At 48.6% G+C, this 22,405-nt stretch overlaps 1 protein-coding gene and 1 long non-coding RNA gene across 3 annotated transcripts in view; one reads left to right on the top strand and one right to left on the bottom strand.

Annotated features, from left to right (window-relative positions):
• LOC144151855 (uncharacterized) overlaps positions 1 to 22,405 on the bottom strand; it is a gene marked incomplete in the record, with an annotated part of 237,826 nt that overhangs the window by 207,796 nt on the left and 7,625 nt on the right. Inside the window, 5 exon segments of the mRNA XM_077683015.1 lie at positions 17,749 to 17,965; positions 19,699 to 19,797; positions 20,975 to 21,051; positions 21,560 to 21,625; positions 21,837 to 21,941. Coding sequence (XP_077539141.1) covers positions 17,749 to 17,965; positions 19,699 to 19,797; positions 20,975 to 21,051; positions 21,560 to 21,625; positions 21,837 to 21,941 — 564 coding nt within the window.
• LOC144151856 (uncharacterized) overlaps positions 1 to 22,405 on the top strand; it is a 168,986-nt gene that overhangs the window by 144,100 nt on the left and 2,481 nt on the right. The window contains exons 2-3 of one of the 2 annotated variants that reach the window (XR_013318992.1): positions 14,314 to 14,443; positions 17,753 to 17,999. This is a non-coding gene — a long non-coding RNA (uncharacterized LOC144151856). Of the gene's footprint in view, positions 1 to 14,300; positions 14,444 to 17,752; positions 18,000 to 22,405 lie in introns of those variants that run through there. The other variant, XR_013318991.1, reaches the window with a different exon arrangement.

Raw genomic sequence — 22,405 nt, forward strand, 5'->3', positions numbered from 1 at the left:
GCAGCGTCAGATTTCCCTAAACTCTATGGCTGGCACCCCAAAAACAGGCGCATGCAGGCGCAGTCGACCAAAGGGAGTAGTGAGGCCGCGGCCGGAGGTGCCAACAGCCGGGAAGACGTCATGGCCGCGTCGCGGTGACGCCTCCCTGACATGGGGCGGCTGATCGTTCAATAAAGTCCATTCGCTCACTCGCTCGCGTGGTATTCGTCCTCACCGTGACTTGGCTAAGAGGGCTACACATTGTAACAAAATGGCGCCTAGAAACTCTTGTTGGCGCTGAATCCGACATGCTGCATAGACATGCCGATGGTTTGAAACAATGTCACGCACGCTTACAATTTATTGGGCGAATCATTGATTGGTGACTGATTGAACTTGTTGACTGGCTGAAATGTTTGATTTGATTAGTTGTTTTATAAAGCGTTCGCCAGTACATTTGTGAAGGTATATGTGCTACACTGTGGGTATGCGACAACATTCTAGGCTATTCAATTCAATTCAAGGTATGTTCAATTTGGGCATATTCATTTTAAGATGACACCCACTTTTGAGTGATAGGCTTCGTACATCCATACGGGAATCTTCAAAGTGGTAACACATGCACTCACGCGTAAAAATCATATTTCCTCGTTTGCCTACTGACTCGGACACAGGTCCCTACGGCGCGATCCCGTGGCCGAACCACGCAGCTACGACCGCATGTCGTTCTTACGAAACAGCGCTCTGTCGCAGCTTCCGCGACGAAATGCGGGGGTATACACGCTGAAAAATGACAAGTGAGAGTCGCGGGCTTCGAGCAAAACACCACACTAAAGAAAAATAAAAAGAAGGGAAAGAGACCAAGAAGAAGTAACGACAACGAAACAAGGGGAAAGCGAACTGGCTGGCACAATGCCGCGGCATTAGACGAAAAAACAGGAAACAACAAACACCGGACGGCAGGAAGATGTCGCGGCTCGGTGGTGTCGCGATGTCACCGAGCGCGACAAGGAGGCCTCCGGATCTACACCACCCAGACGGCAAGGCCTGGATCTTTTCTTCGCACCACACCCTCCTCACCTATAAGTACTAGTAAGGTCACTCACGTGACGTCATTTCGATGTGGGCCGGTTCTAGATCCCGGTTTGTCCTTCCACGGACGCACCCTTTGCGTTGAGCACAGCGGTCAGGCTTCCAAGCCGGGGCGGTGTCTCAGCTGTCGTCTTTGTCGCACGGTGTCCCCTGTCCCTCGTTCTCCTCCGGTCTCCACGTCGATGTCGCCTCGTCCCATATTCGAATCACGCCGCGCGTTCGACACCGACAAACTCGGACGCACAATGCGGTTGCGACGGCATCGGCGGGAACGACAGACAAGCCTCGGCAGGAGCACCGGTACACGGCAAGGCGCAGAGCACGAACAAAAGAAACAAAGGGGGATGCAGTGACCAACCCATCTTCAATACGCAAGACGGAAAGCAATGGAAACTCGCGCTAAGACAAGCGCATGAAAGCCTCAAGCGTGCGTGCACGGACGCACACCCATGCGCACGTTTGTTGAAAAGAAACAAGCATGGCAAAAGAAAAGAACGAAATCTTGAGCAGAAATCGAGAGCGATAAGAAAGGAATACGAAGCCGACAAAGAATGAAAATAGATCGCGAAAGAACAAGCGGAAAATGAAAGCGAACGAAGCGAGAATGGCGCCGTCAAAAACTGCACTCGTGGCTCCGATCATCTTACGTTTAATTAAAACGTTTTCTTCAATCTCAATGAGTAAATAAACAAAAGGGGAAGGCCTTGCAAGGTATGCTAGTAGATTTTTACCTACATGTAGCTTTCAGACACTTTGGAATTGTTTGCTTCCTTATTATATTTGCTTATTTTAAGTGCACATGCAATAATAGTGTCTCTCTCACTTCTACCTTACCCAAACCCTTGAGAGACCAACGGCCCCATGTTTCAGTTCCTCTTTCATTCAAAAAGAAGCGTTCAGCACCGACCTTTCTGTAAGGCCTACAAGACAAAATAAACTTAATTGGCGACGGACCATCAGGTCAGAAAGTGAAAGAAACCAAGCAACACAAAACGAAGTCAAAAGGGAGCAGAAATAGTCGGCAGAAAAAAAAAAAAAAACCTTTCCAGTTGTAAAAGACTGGACAGCAAGCGCTCAGGTAACCCGGCGAGCTTTTGCCATGTCTCTTCCCTTGCGACGCGGGCGGCCCACTATCATTTTTCTTGGATTTGCTACGTTCTTAACAAGCTTAGCAACGTTCGCACCCTCCTTTGTAAATTTAAGAACCGGCCCTTAAACATTCAGTTCTATATTCGAAACAAACAACGAAAGCCACAGTAGAAGACATAAATGCTGGGTCCTTTCTCGCCCCACCGCCCTCCCCTTCTCACTCTTTTTTGTCTTAGATAAAGGGCTTGAGCTAAAACCGTCTGAAAACAGCAAGGGAACAAAGGAATCCAGTTAACGCCATATCAAAAAGCTGAATGAAAACCTCGGCTGGCGAACGAAGTTGACAAGAACTTTGGAATGAGCAGAAATGGGGAGGAAACGTGGGGGTGGGGGATCGTTGTTGGCTGAGGAGAGTAAACAGCTGGAAACGTTGGCAAACAAAGCGTGGAAACGGCAGCGAGCGGCTCGGCGCTCTAATTCGACACCGTGAGCAGACTGCGTCAGCGATACGCATCGAAACTACCGCGGCACAATGCTCGGGCTGTAGGAAGCCGCGACCAAACTCAATTTAAAGCAATCACGGCTGCCCTTCGGTCAGTTAGTCAGCAAGTACTCGTTCTCACACTATTTTTGGGGAGCGCTTCATCAAAGGCCGGCCGCACCAGAATTTTTACCTTTCCTGGTATCTCCCCATTCGGAAGCGGTCAATGCGTCTTGTAAATTCCCCTTCGTTTACCCCCGACGAGCCGCAGTCCTTCAGTTGCGTTAACAGGCCGTATAACTATTGCACAGCAACTATTACGAGTTCAAACTCGTCAGAGACGTCTCTAATGAATCATTTCATTGCATGATTTTTGAGCTTCCCCTCACTGTACAAACACACACAAACGTACGCATACTCACACCCGCAGGTGCACGCGACTAAAATGCATCTGGGTCAGGATCCAAGGCAATAGCCGGACGCTACCATTGTGGTCCGTGCGAAGCCACTGAGTAGGCAAGTGCTTTGCTGCCTTCGGGTGACCTAGATTAGCCTAACTTCTCCCCCTTTAGGAGGATCCACCGCTTCCGAGCGGGAACCTCTTGGCGGTTAAGGGCCACCCGGGTAGTCAGTTCTACAGAACTACCCGTATACGCTGCATCTTCGTCCCCAAGTAACTAGGTTACAAGGGCTCATCACTTTCCTCTGCCAACGACCAGCTCGCAGTGTCGGCCCCTTGCAAGCTACGGTTACATAGGTTCGCTACGCCCCGGCTCCAGGGTGGTATACCCGTTGCTTTAGCAACGGTGCGCCTACATTAAAACGAGCTGTACGCGTAGGTGCAGTAGTTACCGCGCAACATTTACACCCCGACCTCCCACGCTGGATTACAGGCGCATGCAGCCACCCCCAGCCGTTGGCCTCCTCCCACGCTGGATTACAAGGGCACGTTACTTCCCCCAGTCATTGGGTAATCCCACTTTCCATGCTTCCGCACGGGAGACAAAGAGAGTCATAGTTACTCCCGCCAAACCCGAACGGTGTCCGCGATCTGTTACAGTGCAACACAGCAAGGTCATATCTCGGTATCCTTTCGTCTGGCCTTCGAAAAACTCTGGCGACAAAGCCGAGAATACAAGAAATAAAATGCATCCATGCACACCGTACAGGGGGTTAACCAGCGAAGATGTAACGTGCGGTTCGTGTTTGCCACTGCCACGTTGACGCGCTGCCCCACCCGCACGCTACCGCCTTGCCCGCGGTTGTAGCTTGAGTTTTGCTTCGCGCAGTAGCTCGCTGCGCGGCACTCTGCTGAGAGCGAATCTTTATCGCTCCCTCCGATGAGCCGTTCCTACCTACCAGTGTCAGTGGATGCGAGGATGTAGCTACGTCACCTATAAACATAGGCTCTTATACTTCTTACTCCTCTCCAACCTGGTTTTCTCGCGCATGCGCATGGGGTTGCGCCAGACAAGTTTCCTGAGTACACGGCAGCGCTGGATTTTTCTTTTGTCTAGCCATACAAAGCTTGGTTTTAAAACGTTCCCATACTATACCTTTTCAAGACGGTAGTCTTTTTTGGGCTACTTAAACGCAGAAATTTTCGTCTGTCTGTCTGTCTGTCTGTCTGTCTGTCTGTCTGTCTGTCTGTGACTCGATTGAGCCAGCCGGCCAAGCTAAAATGGAAGCTGCACAATAGGTTTATATACCCACAGACAAATCTAAACGTCTACGTTCGGTGTCAATGTTATGGAGGCTTGATTTTTGCGATAGCGAATTGTACATCTACTGAAGAAGCCAAGCGGTTGATATAGTCATATATATATATATATATATATATATATATATATATATATATATATATATATATATATATATATATATATATATATATATAAGCGTTCGAAACTCGTGAAACGCTGGCGCTTGTCATACATCTTCGCGTTGTTTAGCGCAAAGAAAACTATAGGTACATTTGAGGAAAAATATACGTAATTAACCGGTGGCGCCCGCGTTCCTTTAGTTAAGGACGCCCGTTGGGTTGGTTTTTACGATAGTAAACGCAAAATATGGCATTGCAACGCCGGAACGTGCGGGGATAAAAGCACAAAGAGACCAGAACCCACGCTGGCGCAGCTTCAGGCACGGGGCGCGCGAGCACTGCGAAGGTGGGAAATTTGAATTGCATGGGGTGGTAGCAGTAAGTGGATAACGGCGGTACAGCCCACTTTTGGTGAATCACTGCTCTGCACTTCCGACAGCTCTCACATTGAGTGGAACGGCTTTAATTTTTTTCCTCTCTATCTTTCTCCTGTCCCTCCCTCGCTTATATATATCTGGCCTTTATTTGAGGAAGAGTAGGTGTAGATTTATTGTCAGAGGGAACATGAATGCCCTGGTGGGGAAGGAGAAAAACACGGAGGGAGAAAGGGAATAGTAGAAAGGATATCACTGTTCAAACCACTTGAATTGGTGGAGAGCATTTTGAAGACTATGGTTCTGTGAAGAGATAGTTCATAGATTTCGTGAAGATATAGGTGCTACGTTTATGACAGGAGTCAATCCAGGTTATCACACCAACTTGCAGAGACCACTGGTCAGTGAGTACGAAAACCAAGCTTACAACAATCTTTGTGAAGTTGGCTTCACGTCTAAACACAAATGCTTTGCTAGGAAGACAATTTTAAAGACTATATAGACATCAAAATATGAAGGCCTTAACACTTTTTTTTAAAGACGATAGTCTTTCTTGGGCTACTTAAACGCAAAAATTTTGGTCTGTCTGTATGTCTGTTTGTCTGTCTTTCTAACTGTGACTCGATTCAGCCACCCGGCCAAAGTGAAACAAATTTTGCGCAATAGTCTTACATTCTCACAGCGAAATCTAAACGTCTAAGTCCGGTGTCAATGTTCATACTTGTCAACATTGTTGAACAAGAACAAGACATTACGCAAATATAAGACAGAAAATTAATACACAAGAGATATTTACAGTATTCCTTAAAAAAATCATAGATGCTTGATTTTTGCGAAATGAAATACTACATCTACTGCAAAAAAAAAAAAAAAAAAAAAACTCCACTGTCGCCCGCGCCACTATAGCTTCTGGCGGCATTTCAAGAATTCAAGCGGCAAGAGTTACGAAAGGTTCCACTAGATAGGTTCCACGTTCTGCTTGGAACGCACGTGGACTAGGGCAACGTGGTTCTATAAACGTTGAAGTATGGTGCCTTGATTCACGTGCGTCTCCGCCGTACGGCAGCGCTGGCATCGAGGCACCCGGCCTGGAGCAGTAGAACGCGGTAAATTCAAATTGACTTCAGCAAACCTTTAGCGTGTTTACCTTGTGAGGAGCGCGACGCAAAAAGGAAAACAGAAAGGTGAGTGGGAAAACGAAGGGAGGCATTTACTTGGCAAATGTCGACAAAGACTACCGTCTTTTTTCGGCATTTGCGAAGAAAGGAGCAGATACACGGCCAATTTTTTTTTTAATTTTTGATTAATCTTTCCATGCGTTGAACACAAGTCCCGGAGTTTTCGTTCCTAACGCCGACTTTCTGTTCCACACTTGTGAGAGAACTGGAGCGATTATACATATACAGCTTCGCTGTAATAGAAATAGGTGCGTACGAATTTTTTAGCAAACCAAAGGGGAAACCAACACGTTACATCGTTGTTCTTTTAGGTGGCGTAGCAAATCTTCATATACGATGCACCACACATTGCAGAAGACCATCAATGTTTTCTTTCGTCACATATTTCAAATTCCCTGCCGCGGCGGCCGCTTTTATGATGGAGGCGAAAAGCGAAAACGCCCGTGTATTCGATATTTCGGCGCACATTAAAGATCCCCAGGTGGACAAAATTAATCCGGGGTGTACGGCGCGCCTTCCTACCCATCAGTACGACACCTTTACTGGGAGTGCCATCCGCCAGACCTACCCCCCACACCTGCGTTCCCGCATCGCTTCCTGGGAGGACTGGTTGAGCAAGGGTCCTGGGCCGGATGTCAAGTCGACGCAAGAACTCCTGGCGGCCCACTGCCTTCGTGTTAGTACGGACCTCTAGGAGTTCTATGGACCAGCCGTCTCCTAATGAAGAGACCGTGGCACGGCGGTCTGGACTAGGGCTGTTTAGAGAATATTTAAAGTTATCCCTCTCTCTCTCTCTCTCTCTCTCTCTCTCTCTCTCTCTCTCTCTCTCTCTCTCTCTCTCTCTCTCTCTCTCTCTCTCTTTCTCGGCGCGTTAAACCACATAATCAAATCGATCAAATGGTCTTGTACCGGAAGCAGATTTTTCAGCGCTCAAATTTAGTTATTTGCTCTACGTCTCCATATAAAGACGATGTCATGCATAAGACGGAAATCACTAAACCCAATGGGAACCCTCCGTTTTCAGTTTTCGCCGCCCCTGGTCTTGGCTGCGTGTACGGCCCGTGGCGGGCTCTTTATCGGCGGACGTGCTTCTTTGTTTATAACTGATAAGTTACAGCAGGCGAGTGTAGTATCAGTGCAACTGATGTGCATACCTGCTAGACTCACTTCCCGGTGCTTCTGGAATGTGTGTGAACGTGCACCAAGTCCTTCCAATAAAATATATAAAAAGCGCTACCGGCTTAGTTCGACCGATTAAAGACATCACCGTCACGTTGCAGGCAATTCAGTCGCTTCAATGTTCCGTGAGTGCAACTCCTAATAAGCTACTTTACAAAGCTACGGTGAAAAACTTGCCGCGCAAAATTGTAGTAAAACAGCAATGGATCTCTAGCTGCATATACGTTCATTTCATGTGCGCCGGCAACCGTTTATTATGTGAGCGCCATCTTGACTTTCGCAATCAATCTCTGCCAGGCGGCAGCCGAAGGCCTGGCAGAAATGGGTAGATCCTAACAAGGTGGCAACTGAGGGACATAAGAAAACCTCGACGGCAGGCGTGGACAGATGAGATCGGCAGGCCGTCACCATTGAAGTGACAAAACTAAATATACTCAACGCGAGGCGATCTGTGACCCCCAAAAAAGTGCCAGACCGTCGACTGTTCCGGTAATCGCTGTCCTAAGCTTTCCATCTCAGCCCTCGTCAGTATCCCACACGGTGCCCGGTCGCGCCTTTTGTTGTAGTGACATCCGCGTGGAACGGGAGACGTAAACCGAGGAGAAAAGGAAATGAAACAAAAAAATCTCTAAATGTCCGAGCAAACAGCAACAAAAGTAAGCAGGACAACAAAGAGGACCTCCGGATGTCGCTCGCTTTTTTTTCTCTTCCCGCCCACAAAGGGATGACACCAAGGAGCCATTGTCCGGGTGGCGGCACCGATCTCTTTTCACAATCCCGCGCGCCTTGAACTCCTCCAGTTCCGCAAATGTTTATATTGTGATCCCACGTACGGCAAAAAAAAAAAAAAAAAAAGGGGCCGCGTGTGCGTGCGTCAGTTACGGTAACTAGGAAGCAGGGAGGGTGCGGACGGAGGGTCCCTAAGCGCACCCTTTAATCCTTGACTCCCACTTCGTCCCTCTTGCTTCGTGTTTTCACTGCTGGTGTAGTGTGGAAGGTCGGAATGAGGGGAAGAGGGGAGAGTGGGGAAAACGGAAAGGAGGTGGAGAGATGAGCCGAAGAAGAAGAAGAAGAGCCGACCAGGGTTTGCTTATCTGGACAACGCGGAGACGGCACGACGGCGCAAGAGTTCTTCTTCCGGAGAGTAGGGGTGGGCGGCCATTGGGGACCGAAATCTTCGGCTCCCGTGCTGCGACGCCTGACAGGCTCGGTGACCGATGGGCGCGCATTCATCAAAGTCTTCCCGCCGTCGGACGGGTGGGCCTTCGCGCGGAGCGTCGAAACGCTCCAATGAGAAAGACACTGGCGTTTCCGCACAGAACGCCGGCACGTCAGACAAGGCTGGCCCTGCTGCCGGGGCATCAAGTTTCGCGACTTTCCGAGCACTTTCCTCTCTTCACTTTTTTTTTTCTTTCCAGTGGGTGTATGTGCGTGTGTGATTTGGCGTGACGAGTGATTATGCCCCCCTCGGCGCGAGCACCCACGGCGTTACGTGCGTTTTCGCGGGCACTCCCGCCATTCTGTGGACTTGTTTCACTCTGTATATGGCGTACTGGGCGTCGCCCCATCGGCAGTTTTGTGCGCTTAAATGAGCTGCCTGGAAGGCCAGAGAAACACATTCTTTTGGTCTTTTACGGCGCCAAGAGTACAGCAGGCAGGTTTATCAACCTGAGGAATGGCGGATACCTTGGCGGATGCCTTGCGTTGTACGTTCCCAGTGCTTGCTAGCAGAACAAGTTTTAAGTTCCCACCCATGACACTACAGCAGGAACTGTCTGCCGCCAGCTGAGATGGGTGGTTTCGGAAAAGGCGACTATCGTTACAGCAGTGCAGTGTGACAGAGGGACCTAGGCCGGTGCGCCAACGCACTACAACGTAATTGCGCGAATATATGTGTTTCCTAGTCAGTACAGCCAGCCGTCACCTGAGCTTGCTTATGGGGGCTATATCACAGCATAAACGTACCTAAAGCATACAAAACCACCCGAACTGAAATAAATAACAACCAAAACGGACCTGCAAAGATTGAAAACCACGGTGTTGAAAAATATTCGACAGAAGTAGCCGAAACCGTCCTAAAAAGGGAAAACCTGCAAAACGTACAAGCAGTAGCTTAAACTGACCATAAGGCAACGAAAATACCCGAAATCCCATTTATAATGCGTAAAGATGTCATAAATAGATTATATGCGTGATAAGAAATGTTAATATTCAAATATGACAAACCCTTGAAAATGAAAAAAAAAAAAAGCGGTATCGGGATTTTAACCCGGGTTAGGATGATCGCTTCGCAGGAGCGGAACTATTACACTACGAGACCAAGCGGCTCCGGACGATTAAATTGAGGGCCACATGCACGTGGACATAGCATCAAACATTCCCCAAGATGGCGCCATGCGTCGCTTGGCTGTGCTGACTAGGACGCGCAGGGACATCAGTACTGCAGCAATGGAGGGATCGGCCATGAAGACTCCAGTTGACTTAGAGTTGTCTGTCAAGTGCCACAAGATACCGACGCCTGACTATTCGTCAGTCGAAAAAAGTCTCTGGACTTTATATTCTTGACTGTCGCGTGTTGTAGTAGCATACAAAAAACGAAGAGAGGCAAGCGCATATTCTGGGTGAATAACTTGTGTTTGTCGTTTGTTTCTTAATTCATTATCTTAAGCTCTACTCTTCCCGTTCTACCTGATACAATGACATAATGTTTATAAAGTTACGTTCGAGATAATTCCCTTAAGCCCCCTGTGCAAACGGCGCCACGTTGAGTTTTGGTGAAGGAACTGTTATTTCACCATAGCCCCCATGCGTGCCGCAGTATGCATTTTGTCCATTAACAAGTTATGGACGAACTTACGCATATTGAAAAGGAAAGATTCGGGGCGCCTTTTATTAGAGCGATCGGACCTCAGAACCCCAAATCAGACGATGGTGAGGATAATGTACAAAATGAAGAAGTAGGCTGATGCCCCTGCACGATGACGGGGACTTACCGTTTATGCGGAGAAATTTTTGACTGGGGAGGAAATAATCCCTCGCCCTAATTTCTCCCTCTGGGTGAAGGCAGCCGCCTGACGCGATCAGACGTCACGGCATTAGTAACTATAAGATATTTATCGTTACCTATCTCTACATATTTTATTTCCGCTTAAATATCGTATCAACTCTTTTTCGCGTTTACGCAAAAAAAAAAAAATCACGGGAATAAAATAAAAGGCGATGAGCGTTTTTCTCGCTCTGAAGAATCGAATGCCATCGTGGACATTGCTGTCAGCACCTCTTTTACGCACCCTTTTTTTGCATCTTCTTTTTTCAAGTTAAGTGACGAAACTCAATAAAAACAAAAACAAAAAAAACCTTTGTTAAAGGGGATGGAGGATTGTCTTGCTTTGCCGCCAGTGATTTTGGGGGCAATCTTTTCACACGTGCCAACCAATAAAGAGCGCGTGAATCTTTTGTGAGCCATCTTGCTCCAACCTACAAAAAGACAAAAAAAAAAGCAAGGAAAATAGCCATCCGGGACGGTTCCGGGATATCGCCGACGGCATCTTGACGAGACACTCCTGACGGAGATGGATGCCACTGCGTACGCCATCACACCATTGAGCGCGCACTCTGAGCTCAGTCCTGAAAGTGTAACTTTCTTTTTTCTCCGTTTGTGCGCCAAGATGGGCAACAAAGCGACTTAATTAGACTTCTGACGAGCTTTTTCAATGGTTCATGTTGCCTTCCTCTTTTGTTCCCCTGCCCTCTGATTTCCCCCTTACCCACACGTTTCCTTTTTTTTTTTTTCTAGTCTAACTTCCAGGGCCATCACCCCGGAAACAGCAGGCCTGTGCCATACGTCACAACAGTAAATACAAAATCTTCTCTCTTCCCCTGCCTGCCTCAGAGAGATGCAATGATGAAAGCTGGTGGGTCTCCTTTTCACTCAAAACTGCTGTGGGGTATCTTAATTGCAGTAAGCTCAAAATATTAACGAACTTGCATGGAGTTATAGTATGCGTGAGGACTATAATGTGGATTTTGTAGAAACTGTTACGTGTAACGCAAATACAAACGACCGGTGCAGTTGTGACGCAGAGCCACGTCACAACTGCAGTTCGGAGAGCCCCGATTTTTACTTCTGTGCTGCTTACGCTACGCGAACACTTTCCGAGCGAGCAACACGCGCGGACGGGGGAATTTCATGGCTTAAGTCGTTCGATATGAGGCCAGCCCAAATAAGCTGCTAGTCGTGCACATGTGGTGCCGCGCTAGCCCAAATGGGATTTTAGTTGTGGCTACTTTATTCCCTATAGGTTGTATTCACTGGCGAGGCACGCATGCAGGCAACCATGTGAGTGCGCCGTCATTGGTTACGTCGGTCTCCGCGGGATGGCGGTATTTGTCCGTGCCAAGCACATTATGTTGTGTTGGACCTTTTAAAATCTAGTCCACCGAACGAAAATAGTGCCTGGAATTTAATGTCAGTGCGATTAATAGCATCTGTGTTCACACCAACGTTGAGAATCGGGTTGAAACTGATCAGACGACGCACCCCTATGTTTTTTTGTTTGTTTGTTTGTTTGTATTGTTTTTTGTTTTGTTTTTTCCTGCGGCGTGCGGGCGCAGTGGCAAAAGCCGCGCCATGTCCGTGGCCGTTTCTAGCGTTGCCAAGCAAATAAATTGACAGTTAAACTTGTCAGTGAATTCCATCTACAAAAAATGTAAGAGCTTCAGGTAGTTTCGCAGCTGCAAATGTTGTTAGTTCACATCGGTGACCCCTAGCTAGCCTTGCCCAGGCAACATCAACTTTAACGGCGAGAATAACTCAAGTTGAGGGTCATAAAATTTTCTTGAGTTCGAAATGTGGTCAGAGCTAAGGGCCACTTGCCCATTTGCGTTCATGTGCAATGAGAGGTACAGTCCCCAACAGAATAACGCGCCACAAATCCTCGGGTTACTGGCAAATCGAGCACTCTTCACCACTTTTGTGCGTAAGAACAACTGTTTATTAATTACGGTTAAAATTTTGCTCTATCATAGGAATTAAAATAACGGCCTAAAGACCGCAAGCTACACTTGAGCTGCGAGGTGTGGTGTATAGTTCACCTCCTCCAGATTTGGTTACGACCCCTCGAGCTCTCAAACCGGACGTTATTTATACGTTGGTGGGTGCGTATATCGCGCGCGGTTTAGAGCATAGAGCCGGCTTCTTAGTGCTCAGCAGCGTAAGGGCTACACCACGATCCACGTAACGAGAGTAACCAACTGCGAAGCACAGAATATGCATCGTTCAGGTTTGAAATTCCGCGTCTTTGCTATTTTATTACAATAGCGACGTACCACACTTATTGAGAACAGTAGTACCCCTAATGTTCTAGAAGACTTCTGGAATAGACGAAATAGTAAAATCTTTTGACAGTAGTTTTTGGTCCATATCTAACTTTAGGCGGTGACAAGGGTTTCACAAGCTAAGCAGGAAAATGAAATTATCGGAAGTGCAGTCTCAAACTAGATAAAATTAATGGTCATGATGGAGAAAGAGCTGAGAGAGCGTGTATATTTGATTAAAATATCATTAACGACTTGGTCAGGACAGGACCCAGGTGATACCCCTCTCATAAAAAGCTTCAACTATTCCGTCTTTAATTATCGAAGCCGAAGAGGAGGGGTGGGGGGTGGGGGGAGTGTCGAGGTTACATCGATACACGTTGTCGCCTATACAAAAATACCTCCGCTCTGACCTATAGCTATATTTATCTACTTCATTACCGCGCTTTCCGATTCTAGTTAAGCTACCGCAGTTATCATAAAGTGCAACAAAAAGCCCCAGCACATGTTGTCCACCTTATAGTTAACGCTCTGACATCCACCTTCGCAAGTTCTAAGCGTCGCAAAACGGCGAGCACGCTCGCCACCTGGCGTCGGAATTTACGACTGAACCTGAAACCGAACGCTTGCCGACAGCCGCCCGTAAACCCAGAAGCCCCGTCGCGGCGACACAACACACGCGCTAACGAAGCGTCAACGTCGCGGAAACAGTCAAGAAAGCAACACGAAAGAGGGGATATATACACATGCCTCTCTCGTAACATGTACACTGGCACCCTAAATCTGTGCGGCTCGTGAACACAAGGTAGCAAAATCAGTATAAAAAAACTTGTCCGTACTGACAGCCAACCGCGAGTTACCATACTTACGGCGAGTCCCTCTGATTAGTGTGTGCGTGTAACTAACTATACACGCGCCTAGACACTATAAGGAGGACACAGAAGAGAAACTGTCATAGTTCACAGAACTACAGTGAGACGCTCACCTCGCGTGTCCCGCTGGCCTGTGCACGTTTCGTTCCTTTCAACAGCGTCTGGCTGCCTGGCCAGGTCGCTGAAGCCGCGCAAAGACATAAACCTGTCACCATACTTCTTCAGCGAGGCGAATCGCGACGGTGTTTCTGTCCAGCCACAACAGCTTGGCGTCGGACTCTGGCCGGCTGCTTAGCCAGTAGGTGAAAAAGTAAATATATGCTAAAACTCTAAAATGGTCGCGAGAAGCGGGGAAAATTATACAGGCGGCCGCGTTTAAGGTCTTGGCCACTGGGCAAATGCGCAAGGTCGTACAGCGGTGTCACGGTTCAGCGCGACTGCCACGAACTTGCTCTTGACTAGCATGAGATACTTTTTTCCTGCCGGCGAACACTGATGACGCTGCGTTCTTCAGAGCCGAAAATAGGGTGCCTCGATGCCAGCGCCGCGGTGCGGACGCGCGTGAATCGAGGCACCGTAGCCGAAAACGTTTAGCAGCGCCGTGAAGCACCCAATTCTGCAACAAACTTTAATGGCTTCGAACACAGACAAAAATAAACTGCAGTAAAGTCAAATCAACCTTCGAGCACACACACAGGAACACAAAAAATAAAAAAATGAGTTTGGCCAAATCAAAGTCAGCGGGCCCATGGCAAACTGCCGTCTCTTGTCAGTTGTCGCACCGTGCACAGGCGTCCATTTCCAACACAAGTCCTCATGATCCGAGGCCTTGCAACACATGCGTGCAGGTCTTGCATCGAACTGTCATCGCCCATACAGACGTAGCATGACGCGAGAGTAGTTTTAGTTTCTTTTTCTTTGCTCTTTTCAGGTCACGCCTGGAGCCGCACAAGGGTAGCGACAGATGGCAGCACCGATGCAAGGACCAGTAGCGTTCGTACCGGAACACAGGCGTGGGCCGCTGACATCCAGTTCCTCGACCCTGAAGGGCCCGACCTGCGGTTAAACAATAACCGACTGGTTGTGACTACAGCTGCTTTAAATTCCTCGCCAAGAAATTATTACTCTGCTGTGAACACCTCACGTTCAAAACCAACCGCCGGATCATAAGGACGCGCCGGTGGAAAACAATAAAGATCGTACTAGGGGTTTAAAGCCCTGAACCTACACTTGGACTATGTCGCCGCACGTTTTCATGTCTACATACACATGCATACACGAAGCCTACATGTGTACACACATGTGTACGCCGCCACATGTGTGGGCCGAGTTGTTCAACCGACTTCTTAACGCAGCCCATACATGCTAATACTGCTCGGGTCAAGCCATGCCGTCGACAGTCCGGTCGACCCAAAAGCGGCAGTGAGGTTGATTCGTTCAACCCGCTTGGAGAACTGCATTGTCCGGGCTGCGAAGAGGCGCACTGCTTACTAGCTCATATATGCTCTACAGCGCTGGCAATGTCCTGCGTTACGCGATGCAGAGTTCACCAAAGAAGAGGACTGGGAGGAAGCCCTTAAGAACGGCGACCTTTCGGTTCAGCTTCGGGCTGTCCAGAGGGCCTGCGACAGGACGGAGGGCCACGGCCTTCCGGTCCCTGCGTGGGAGCGGCCCGCGACTGCCACGGACTCCCCCTGAAAGGGGCGGTCCAACGCACTTCCTCATGACCTGAATAAAGTTCTTTGTCTGTCAGGGGAGGGGCTAAGCATGCAGTGTATAACAGTATTCTTGGCGCCTTGGTGTTTTTGCCAACAGAGATGAGATCATCGGGAGGTATAGGTATACAGATTTGCTGTAAAAGGATCTTGTCTTTGAAGCACGAAGCTCTCTAGCGCGGGTCGTAAATGAGTGCCACAGTGTTTTTTAGTACCCATTACGTTCTAGCGCGAGGCGTAAACGAGTTTCCCGATGTTTTAGTACCGTGAATACATGAGGCGACGATTACGATGACGATTACGACGACAACGATGACGACAGGAGACGCCAACAGCCCCAGCCCCTAATGGGCTTCCCCCCTAAAAGCGCCACCGGGAGCAGGGAGCGCTCCCGATGGAGAGCACGCAGCGCTCTCCGGAGCGGTGTCCTTCGACGTGAGAAGCACACGAATAAATAATACGCTGTTAAAAATCCGTTCGCTGATTTTGCTGCCATAACTGTTGGCGCGAGCTTAGGATAATAAAACCTCACGTAAATTCCCAAGAACGCAACACGGGAGCAAAAACTCCCACCTCCCCTCGCGGGAACCCCTGTGTAGATGCGACGCATAGGCGGAGCGGCGAAGGGACCGCGTTTTATAGCGCGCATAACGTTGAGGGGACTGCGTAAGCCGGTCCCAGTCGATGACGACGTTGGCGTACTTGTAAAGCGGCGTGGACTCTAGGTGTTTGAGCCAAGCGTGGATGTTGCTTCGCCGGAGAACGGCACACCGGTTATATGCGCAGCGCGCCCGAAGGAGAGGAAACCGCGGAAGAGAGAGTACTGCACATGCGCCGGCCCCAGCACGTCTGCCGTGGTTATGACGCAACGTGCCGCGGCTATGACGCAACACAATCCAACACAATCCACTTCAATCCAATCCAATCCAAATTTAATCCAATCCAAGCTAAGTCGAGCCAAGCCAATCCAATCGAATCCAATCCAATGCCCCTCGCGAGAGAGTGTTCGCTATCGGAGAGGAGAGGGGGTGAGCGGCGGAGAGCGCAGCTGGCGCGGCGAGGAGAATGGGGGAGGGGCGGACAACGCCGACGACGACGACGACCGGAGGGACAAGACGAGTGAATCAGATGCTCTGCATCTAAAAATGACAGGCCACTAGGGCTGCAATTCCCCATTAGTGTCGTTTCCGAGCAATAGATGAAGTCCGGCCAATATCAGAATTGTTTTGACAGCGAAACGTGAATATTTCCGCCATGCCGCGGTTCCAAGGAGCCATTTACCAGTTACGAAGACGTACGAATACTATATGTGCACGACGGCGTTTACGACGGCGTAATGTAGGGCGCCCTTACAGTTGAGAGAGCATGATGGCGGCACGTACTTGCGCGACTTTACTGTCCGAAGTTCTTTAAATTCGCATAAAGGGATGCTTGGTGGCAACTCTTAGTTTTTACCATTTTGAGCGGATTTCGGCTCAGAAGTGTAGCAACACGTTATACCCAAGAAAGGATTGACTTCCGAATAAGACTTATTTCGCATTTGTTTTTTTAACACGAAAATGTTTTATGCCCGAGTACACCAAGATCTCACCGGCGTCATATCCGTCACGGAAATGACATCGACAGAAAAAGTTCCGTTGACACGGCTCTGCCGGGATTCGAGCCACGAACTCTTTCGCCGCAACGGGAGGTACACAGCGCTATGCCCACCGCGCTATGAACTCAAGTAACTTTCTTACTACCTTATTCATTCAGATGGTGCTGTCATGTAGGTGAGGCGAACCGAAGTAGTTCATCATGACGCTACTGGGCGCCGACAGTTGGCGCCTCGATGCCAGCGTCTTCGTGTACGCGGGACGCGGGTGCATTGAGGCAACCTCCGCCACCTACTGCTTTCGGTTTCGGTTTCGGTTCGGTTTCGTTCGCACGGTTTTCAAGGGGCTGTGGTTTCAGTCGGATTTACGCAATGTTCCGGCGCGTGCAATCCAGTGTGTAACGTTCGTGCATATAGCGGTGCCATACCGACGTAATATAAATAGCGATGTGCAAGTTCATATGGATGCCCAATAAACATTTTAATGCTCCTGTGAAGGCACATTTCACTTTCGTGTCTCACCGATTACTATAAAAGAGGCATCAACCACATTTCTTCTTGTATTTCAGAATGACCCTTCCACCTCGTGTTATTTCATTTTCGCCTCGCTTTATATACATTGCCAGATCTGGAACATCACCAAGTTTGAATTCAGCGCTTCACTCAATGCCTGTCTCGGGTCGGTATTCTTTGTGAGCGGCGTTTAGCGCTTACCCCAGTCGGAATACGGCGCCATTTTTTTTACCTGTACCCGTGCAACTTTGTACAGGCTCGTAAAGGCTAGTGCGCTCTAAAGCAATAAATACCGTGGTTCACCTTCACCACAATCCCCTCGATTGACCAATTTATGCATCCAACCATGAATTCGCCGAATATCCTTTATTGGCTCCATGTATTGGTCACTCTAGTGTATTGTTGTGAAAGTGAACCGCGGGATCGCCTTAGAGTGTGAGAGGAGGAGATATTGTTGTGACGTCACAAAACCGAACTTGGCTTTGCATCTGCGCCGTGTTACGCCGTTTCTGCACTGGTGTAGAGAACGAGTGCTGCACTGGCCTGAGTACTCCTGCGGGCCTCCCGTGGTGTCCGTCGCTGGCGTCGTGCAGCAGCGAGTGGTGATCCCCGACGCGGAGCACAGGCACCGATCCGTTCCTGATCTCTACGCGGAAGGTGCGCGCCTGGAGCCATGACAGGACGTCGTGCTTGCGCATGCGCTTCAGCTCACTGCCCACCATGTCCAGCGTGCGCGCGTTGTACTCGTTCAGCCACTCCACCTGCATGCGCGCGAGGTAGCGCGGGAGTCAATAGGTGAGGATGGAACCTCAGTGCGCAGCTCGGCTCATGGAATCCGTCGCTTCATTGTCTGAGTTTATTTGTGAGGTTCTGAAGGATGTATGTGTAAATCTTCATTGGGTAAGGGGTGGCCAGTGGTCTAAGAAAGCAGGGGGTCACAAACTCCAAAAAGGAGGGTAACGTGGCATGACTGGGATTCGTGGGCGTGTCCACTCTTTGTAGGAAGGCGCTCATCAATGAAAAAAAAAAAATATCATTATCACTTCGCGAGTGCCCGCAACGTACCCCGATGAACTGAATTAATGTTCGTTTGTTCCCATGATGAACTTGTTCCCATGATGAAGTACCCCGATGAAAATGGCTTGCAATCTACCGTAGTTACGAGAGAACACCCACCCCTTTTATGGATGAAATATTAAATTTACTAAAAGACCTCAAAGATCGCCCATCTCCTAAAATCGATGGCTTTAGCGCCGCTGAGTGAACAAAATAAACGCGAATCTTCTATTCGTGTGTTGATGCGGTCAGTTATTTGTCCTTTCCGCACTTGAGCTTAAAGTTCGCCCATCTGGTATTTTTTCTTGATATCTCCGCAGTCCCGGTTGGCGGTGCGACCACTTTTTTTTTCTAGTTTTTCGCACCTGGCCCGAAAGATCGCTCATCCCGTAGTTTTCACTCGATATCTCTGCACTTTGGGTGGGCATTATTTCGGAAATTTATGGTAGTTGTTATCCGCGTTTCCAAAATTTTAATTTATAACCGTTCCTTGATTACTACCAACTGTTTGTTCAAGCATATTTTACGCATACTCTCCCCTCCGACCCGCCACTGCGGTATAACCACGGAAAAAACAGAAGTGGACCTATTTTCGGTCCTTTGTAAACTTGCCGCCTTACATACAGATCACAATACACTAATCGCCCTAGTTTAAAAAGAAAGGATATATCCCTCGTCAATCACAGACAGTTAGGTAACCCTAAAACCGGTACCACACATTTTCACAGCTGAGCAAACCTTGGCCTGACCCGGGACCGGAACTCAGGCCTCCCGCGTTTCGGTGTTTTCATTAGGCAAGCACGTCGATTAACCGAAGCCGGAAGACTACTATCAACTACTGGCATAAAAGAACCGGATGATGTAACCATCAAGTCTTAACGGCGGCGAGTGCTATTACGACGGCATGAACCCACGAAATAACCCAACGTATCGCGTTTCAACCACCTGCGGTCAAGCTGCGCACCCCAAGACCAGCGCAACCCGCGCCTTTCGAGACCCTGCAGCACGACCTGTGTGCCACAACAGCACCACACGCAATGGGGACGCGGCTTGGTCGTGCACGCACCAGCCCCCTTCCTTCGGCAACATGAGGCCCAATGCGAGCGGGCCTTTCGCGATTCGTGACAGGAATGAAGATGTAGACGGCGGCGACGTGTGTACCGCCAAAACAAACTCATAACTCATAAAGAACAATAGCCTTCTCCGGTTGAGCACGGCCCACAAGAAGCAGAAAAATCCTCGCCTTCGTCATCATGCCAAGGCCAACAGCGTCGACGGGTTGGCCGAAGCCAGAGAACGTCATTACGCCTAGGCCAATCGTGCTATACGACTCGGTGAGAAAAGCAGCAGTGTTAAAGAACAACCTAAGACATTCTATCTAGAAGGCGTTGCATGTGACCGCAAGGTGAGAGACTGATCTCCAGAGAGTGCCACTGACCTGAGCCTTGTTCAGCAACTCCCATTTGATGAGGTTCGCTTGGAACGGCACGAACGTGATGGGTTCAAACTTGCAAAACTTCTGGGACAGGAACCTGTACTGGAAGAGCACACAGTAGCCCACGTAACGATAAACAATACCGCGGAAGCTGCTGCGTCTGCGCGCCCTCGTTAGTCTAATACGTGAGCGAACGGAAGCGTTCATTAGCGTGACGGCTTGTTCGATAAAGAAAATGAAAGTACAATACCGCCATAACCGCCGTGCGGTGAAACATCAATCAGTGCGAAAGTGATGCCATAGCGCTAAACTTCAGCAGCGATGATGTGATGTTAAAGGGACCCTGAAACACGTTTGATAAACGTCTTCACTCTTTCCTTCGCGTCTGGAAGCTCTGAGAAAGCTAGAGTTATCGCCAGCACGGAGCGGCAGTGCGTGATTTGCTCGTCGCACCAGATACACCTTCGGTTTCTGCTTTGTTTCTCTGGCTTTATTTTTGAAGTTGCTATCGAAAAGCGTTTATTGCTGCAACTGAAGGAGAACCGGCCAACAGCCGCTACATGGCCTCAGTGTCGTAATTCGGGCCGTCGAAGAAAGTCAAGACCGGGAAAGAGAGAAAAATCTTTTGAACGAGTTTCCAAGTTATCTGATGGGCATAGGGCAGCAATTTTTAGCCCAGGTACTTTGCGACCCCCTAATCTAAAACTGGGTGTATTGGGTGACTACGTTCTGCAAGAATTTCAGATTTCAAAAAAATTTGAAAAAAGTGTTGCAGGGTCCCTTTGAGAGGGAGTGGTACTGATGGCGCACCGGCTCACATTTGTTCTAATGCACCTATTCCCATCTGGGCCGGATAAATGTATCGCTTTCATTGGTTTATCGTTGTATCCGGATGTTTTACTCGAATGATATCTGAATATAGTTTCACATAATCTGAAATTTGATATATGGAATGCACAATGTATACAAAATATTTAGAAGTGATCTTCGGGATGTTCGATATAAGCAATATTTCCTAATACCTGAGTTCGATATCAACAGCTTCACCTGCATAACTTACGGAGGCTATTGCTTACCCACGTAGACACATGGAATTATTTTTAAATGCTGGGAATATTGTATTCGGGAACGATTTTTAGGGTAAAGGACCTGCGTTCTTAACCACAGCAATCGAACGGATATTTGGTTAAACCTGCGTAACAAGAATTGCTAGCTTGGTACGTAGTATTGCGTTAAAAAGGTGAGTCATCAGTCAATGCGAAATAATCTCGAGACTTACAGTGGTATTATAACCGGTGACCATCATCGTGGTTTCCAGTCGTATGCCCAGCCGGTCCTCCTCGTAGTAACCTGGCTCTGAAAAACCGGAAATAAGTTCGGTGCAGTTAAAAGCCTCCCTGAAAAGCACATGGTCGCCTGTAAATATTTTTTTCGTTATCCTGTAATGGCAAAGTAAAGAAACGATTCACTAAAGAAATCCTAACGGTATTTATTTGCCGTTATATGTCTGTGGGAGTGCGCATTATGCATTTCCTCGACGTTATCCATTATGTATGTGTTACTCGACGCTACCTGCATGCTAAGTTCTCCAGCTAACTTAGAAACTCGATGGTGATGCGTGCGAGGTGCTTGCTTCATTTTTTTTTTTTTTCGTAATTGCAAGTGTTTATTGGTTCATATAGATATTTTCGTCTTCGTAAACTTCTGCTCGCTGCCACCCCATCTGGCGGTGACGCCGAGTGATCATATTCAACATAACTGAAGCATTGCCAAATAAATTCTTCAAGTGACCAAATGGCATATTTCTACACCAGCAGATACAGAGGCGTCCAAAATTACTTTCCATTCATCAGATGGCACATACCGTTCGACAGGACCATTCCGGCCAAGAGCGGATATCCCTTGCTGAAAGGGGAGATGAGCGGTGGATCTGAAAGCATGAGAGTAAACCATAAAGTGGTTGCTGCTGTCAAGTTTAAAATAATCAAACCACATATTGTAGTTCAACACGCGAGAACTCAAGCAACAAATTTTCCTGAAGGGATGCCAAGTAAGAATTGATTTGTAGAACGGTCAGAGGTGCATAATTCACATAATAGGGAGAAACTGATAACACTGCAGGTCACAGCGTCCGGCCGTACGTTCGTGAGCCATCATGTAGGAGCCCAGGCCGTGGCTCACTCCGTGGAGGAAGTCGAGGCCGACTCTCCACATGGAACGCCGGGCAATCACGTCCAGAGCACCGTCTGCGGAGAATAAATAAAATTGGCTCCTAAGGAATGCGAAAAACAGACGTCGTGGGAATCCCCTCTGCTCGTCTAAATTGCTGAACACAAACTTTAGAGGTTGTTACTCTTATTTTTATACGTAAGTGTAGGAGGCCCAAACCGTAGAAATTTGTGTCACACGTTGCCGGGAGCCTCAGTAAGGTAAGCGCCGACCGAGGGGGAACGAACTATAGTACAAAGGGGGCGAAAGACGACGGGTGATCTTAGCACGCACCGCGCCTGCGCCGTAGAAATGCGCGGCAGAACTCTGGCGTCTTGCAGTGCGTGCGGGTGTGTGTGTGCAGGGCAACTGTGATCAGCAAAGGCACTCCGCCGGACTGACCGCGCAGACCGTTGTATGTGTGTATGACGGCTCGTGGCTCTCGTGACGTTGCAAGCGTTAGACATTGTTTCAGCCCGTTAGGAAAAGAGCCTTCCACGTG

The sequence above is a fragment of the Haemaphysalis longicornis genome, unplaced genomic scaffold, assembly GCF_048455015.1.
Source record: "Haemaphysalis longicornis isolate Haplotype H1 unplaced genomic scaffold, Haemaphysalis longicornis Haplotype H1 scaffold_9, whole genome shotgun sequence".
Classification (NCBI taxonomy): Eukaryota; Metazoa; Arthropoda; class Arachnida; order Ixodida; family Ixodidae; genus Haemaphysalis; species Haemaphysalis longicornis.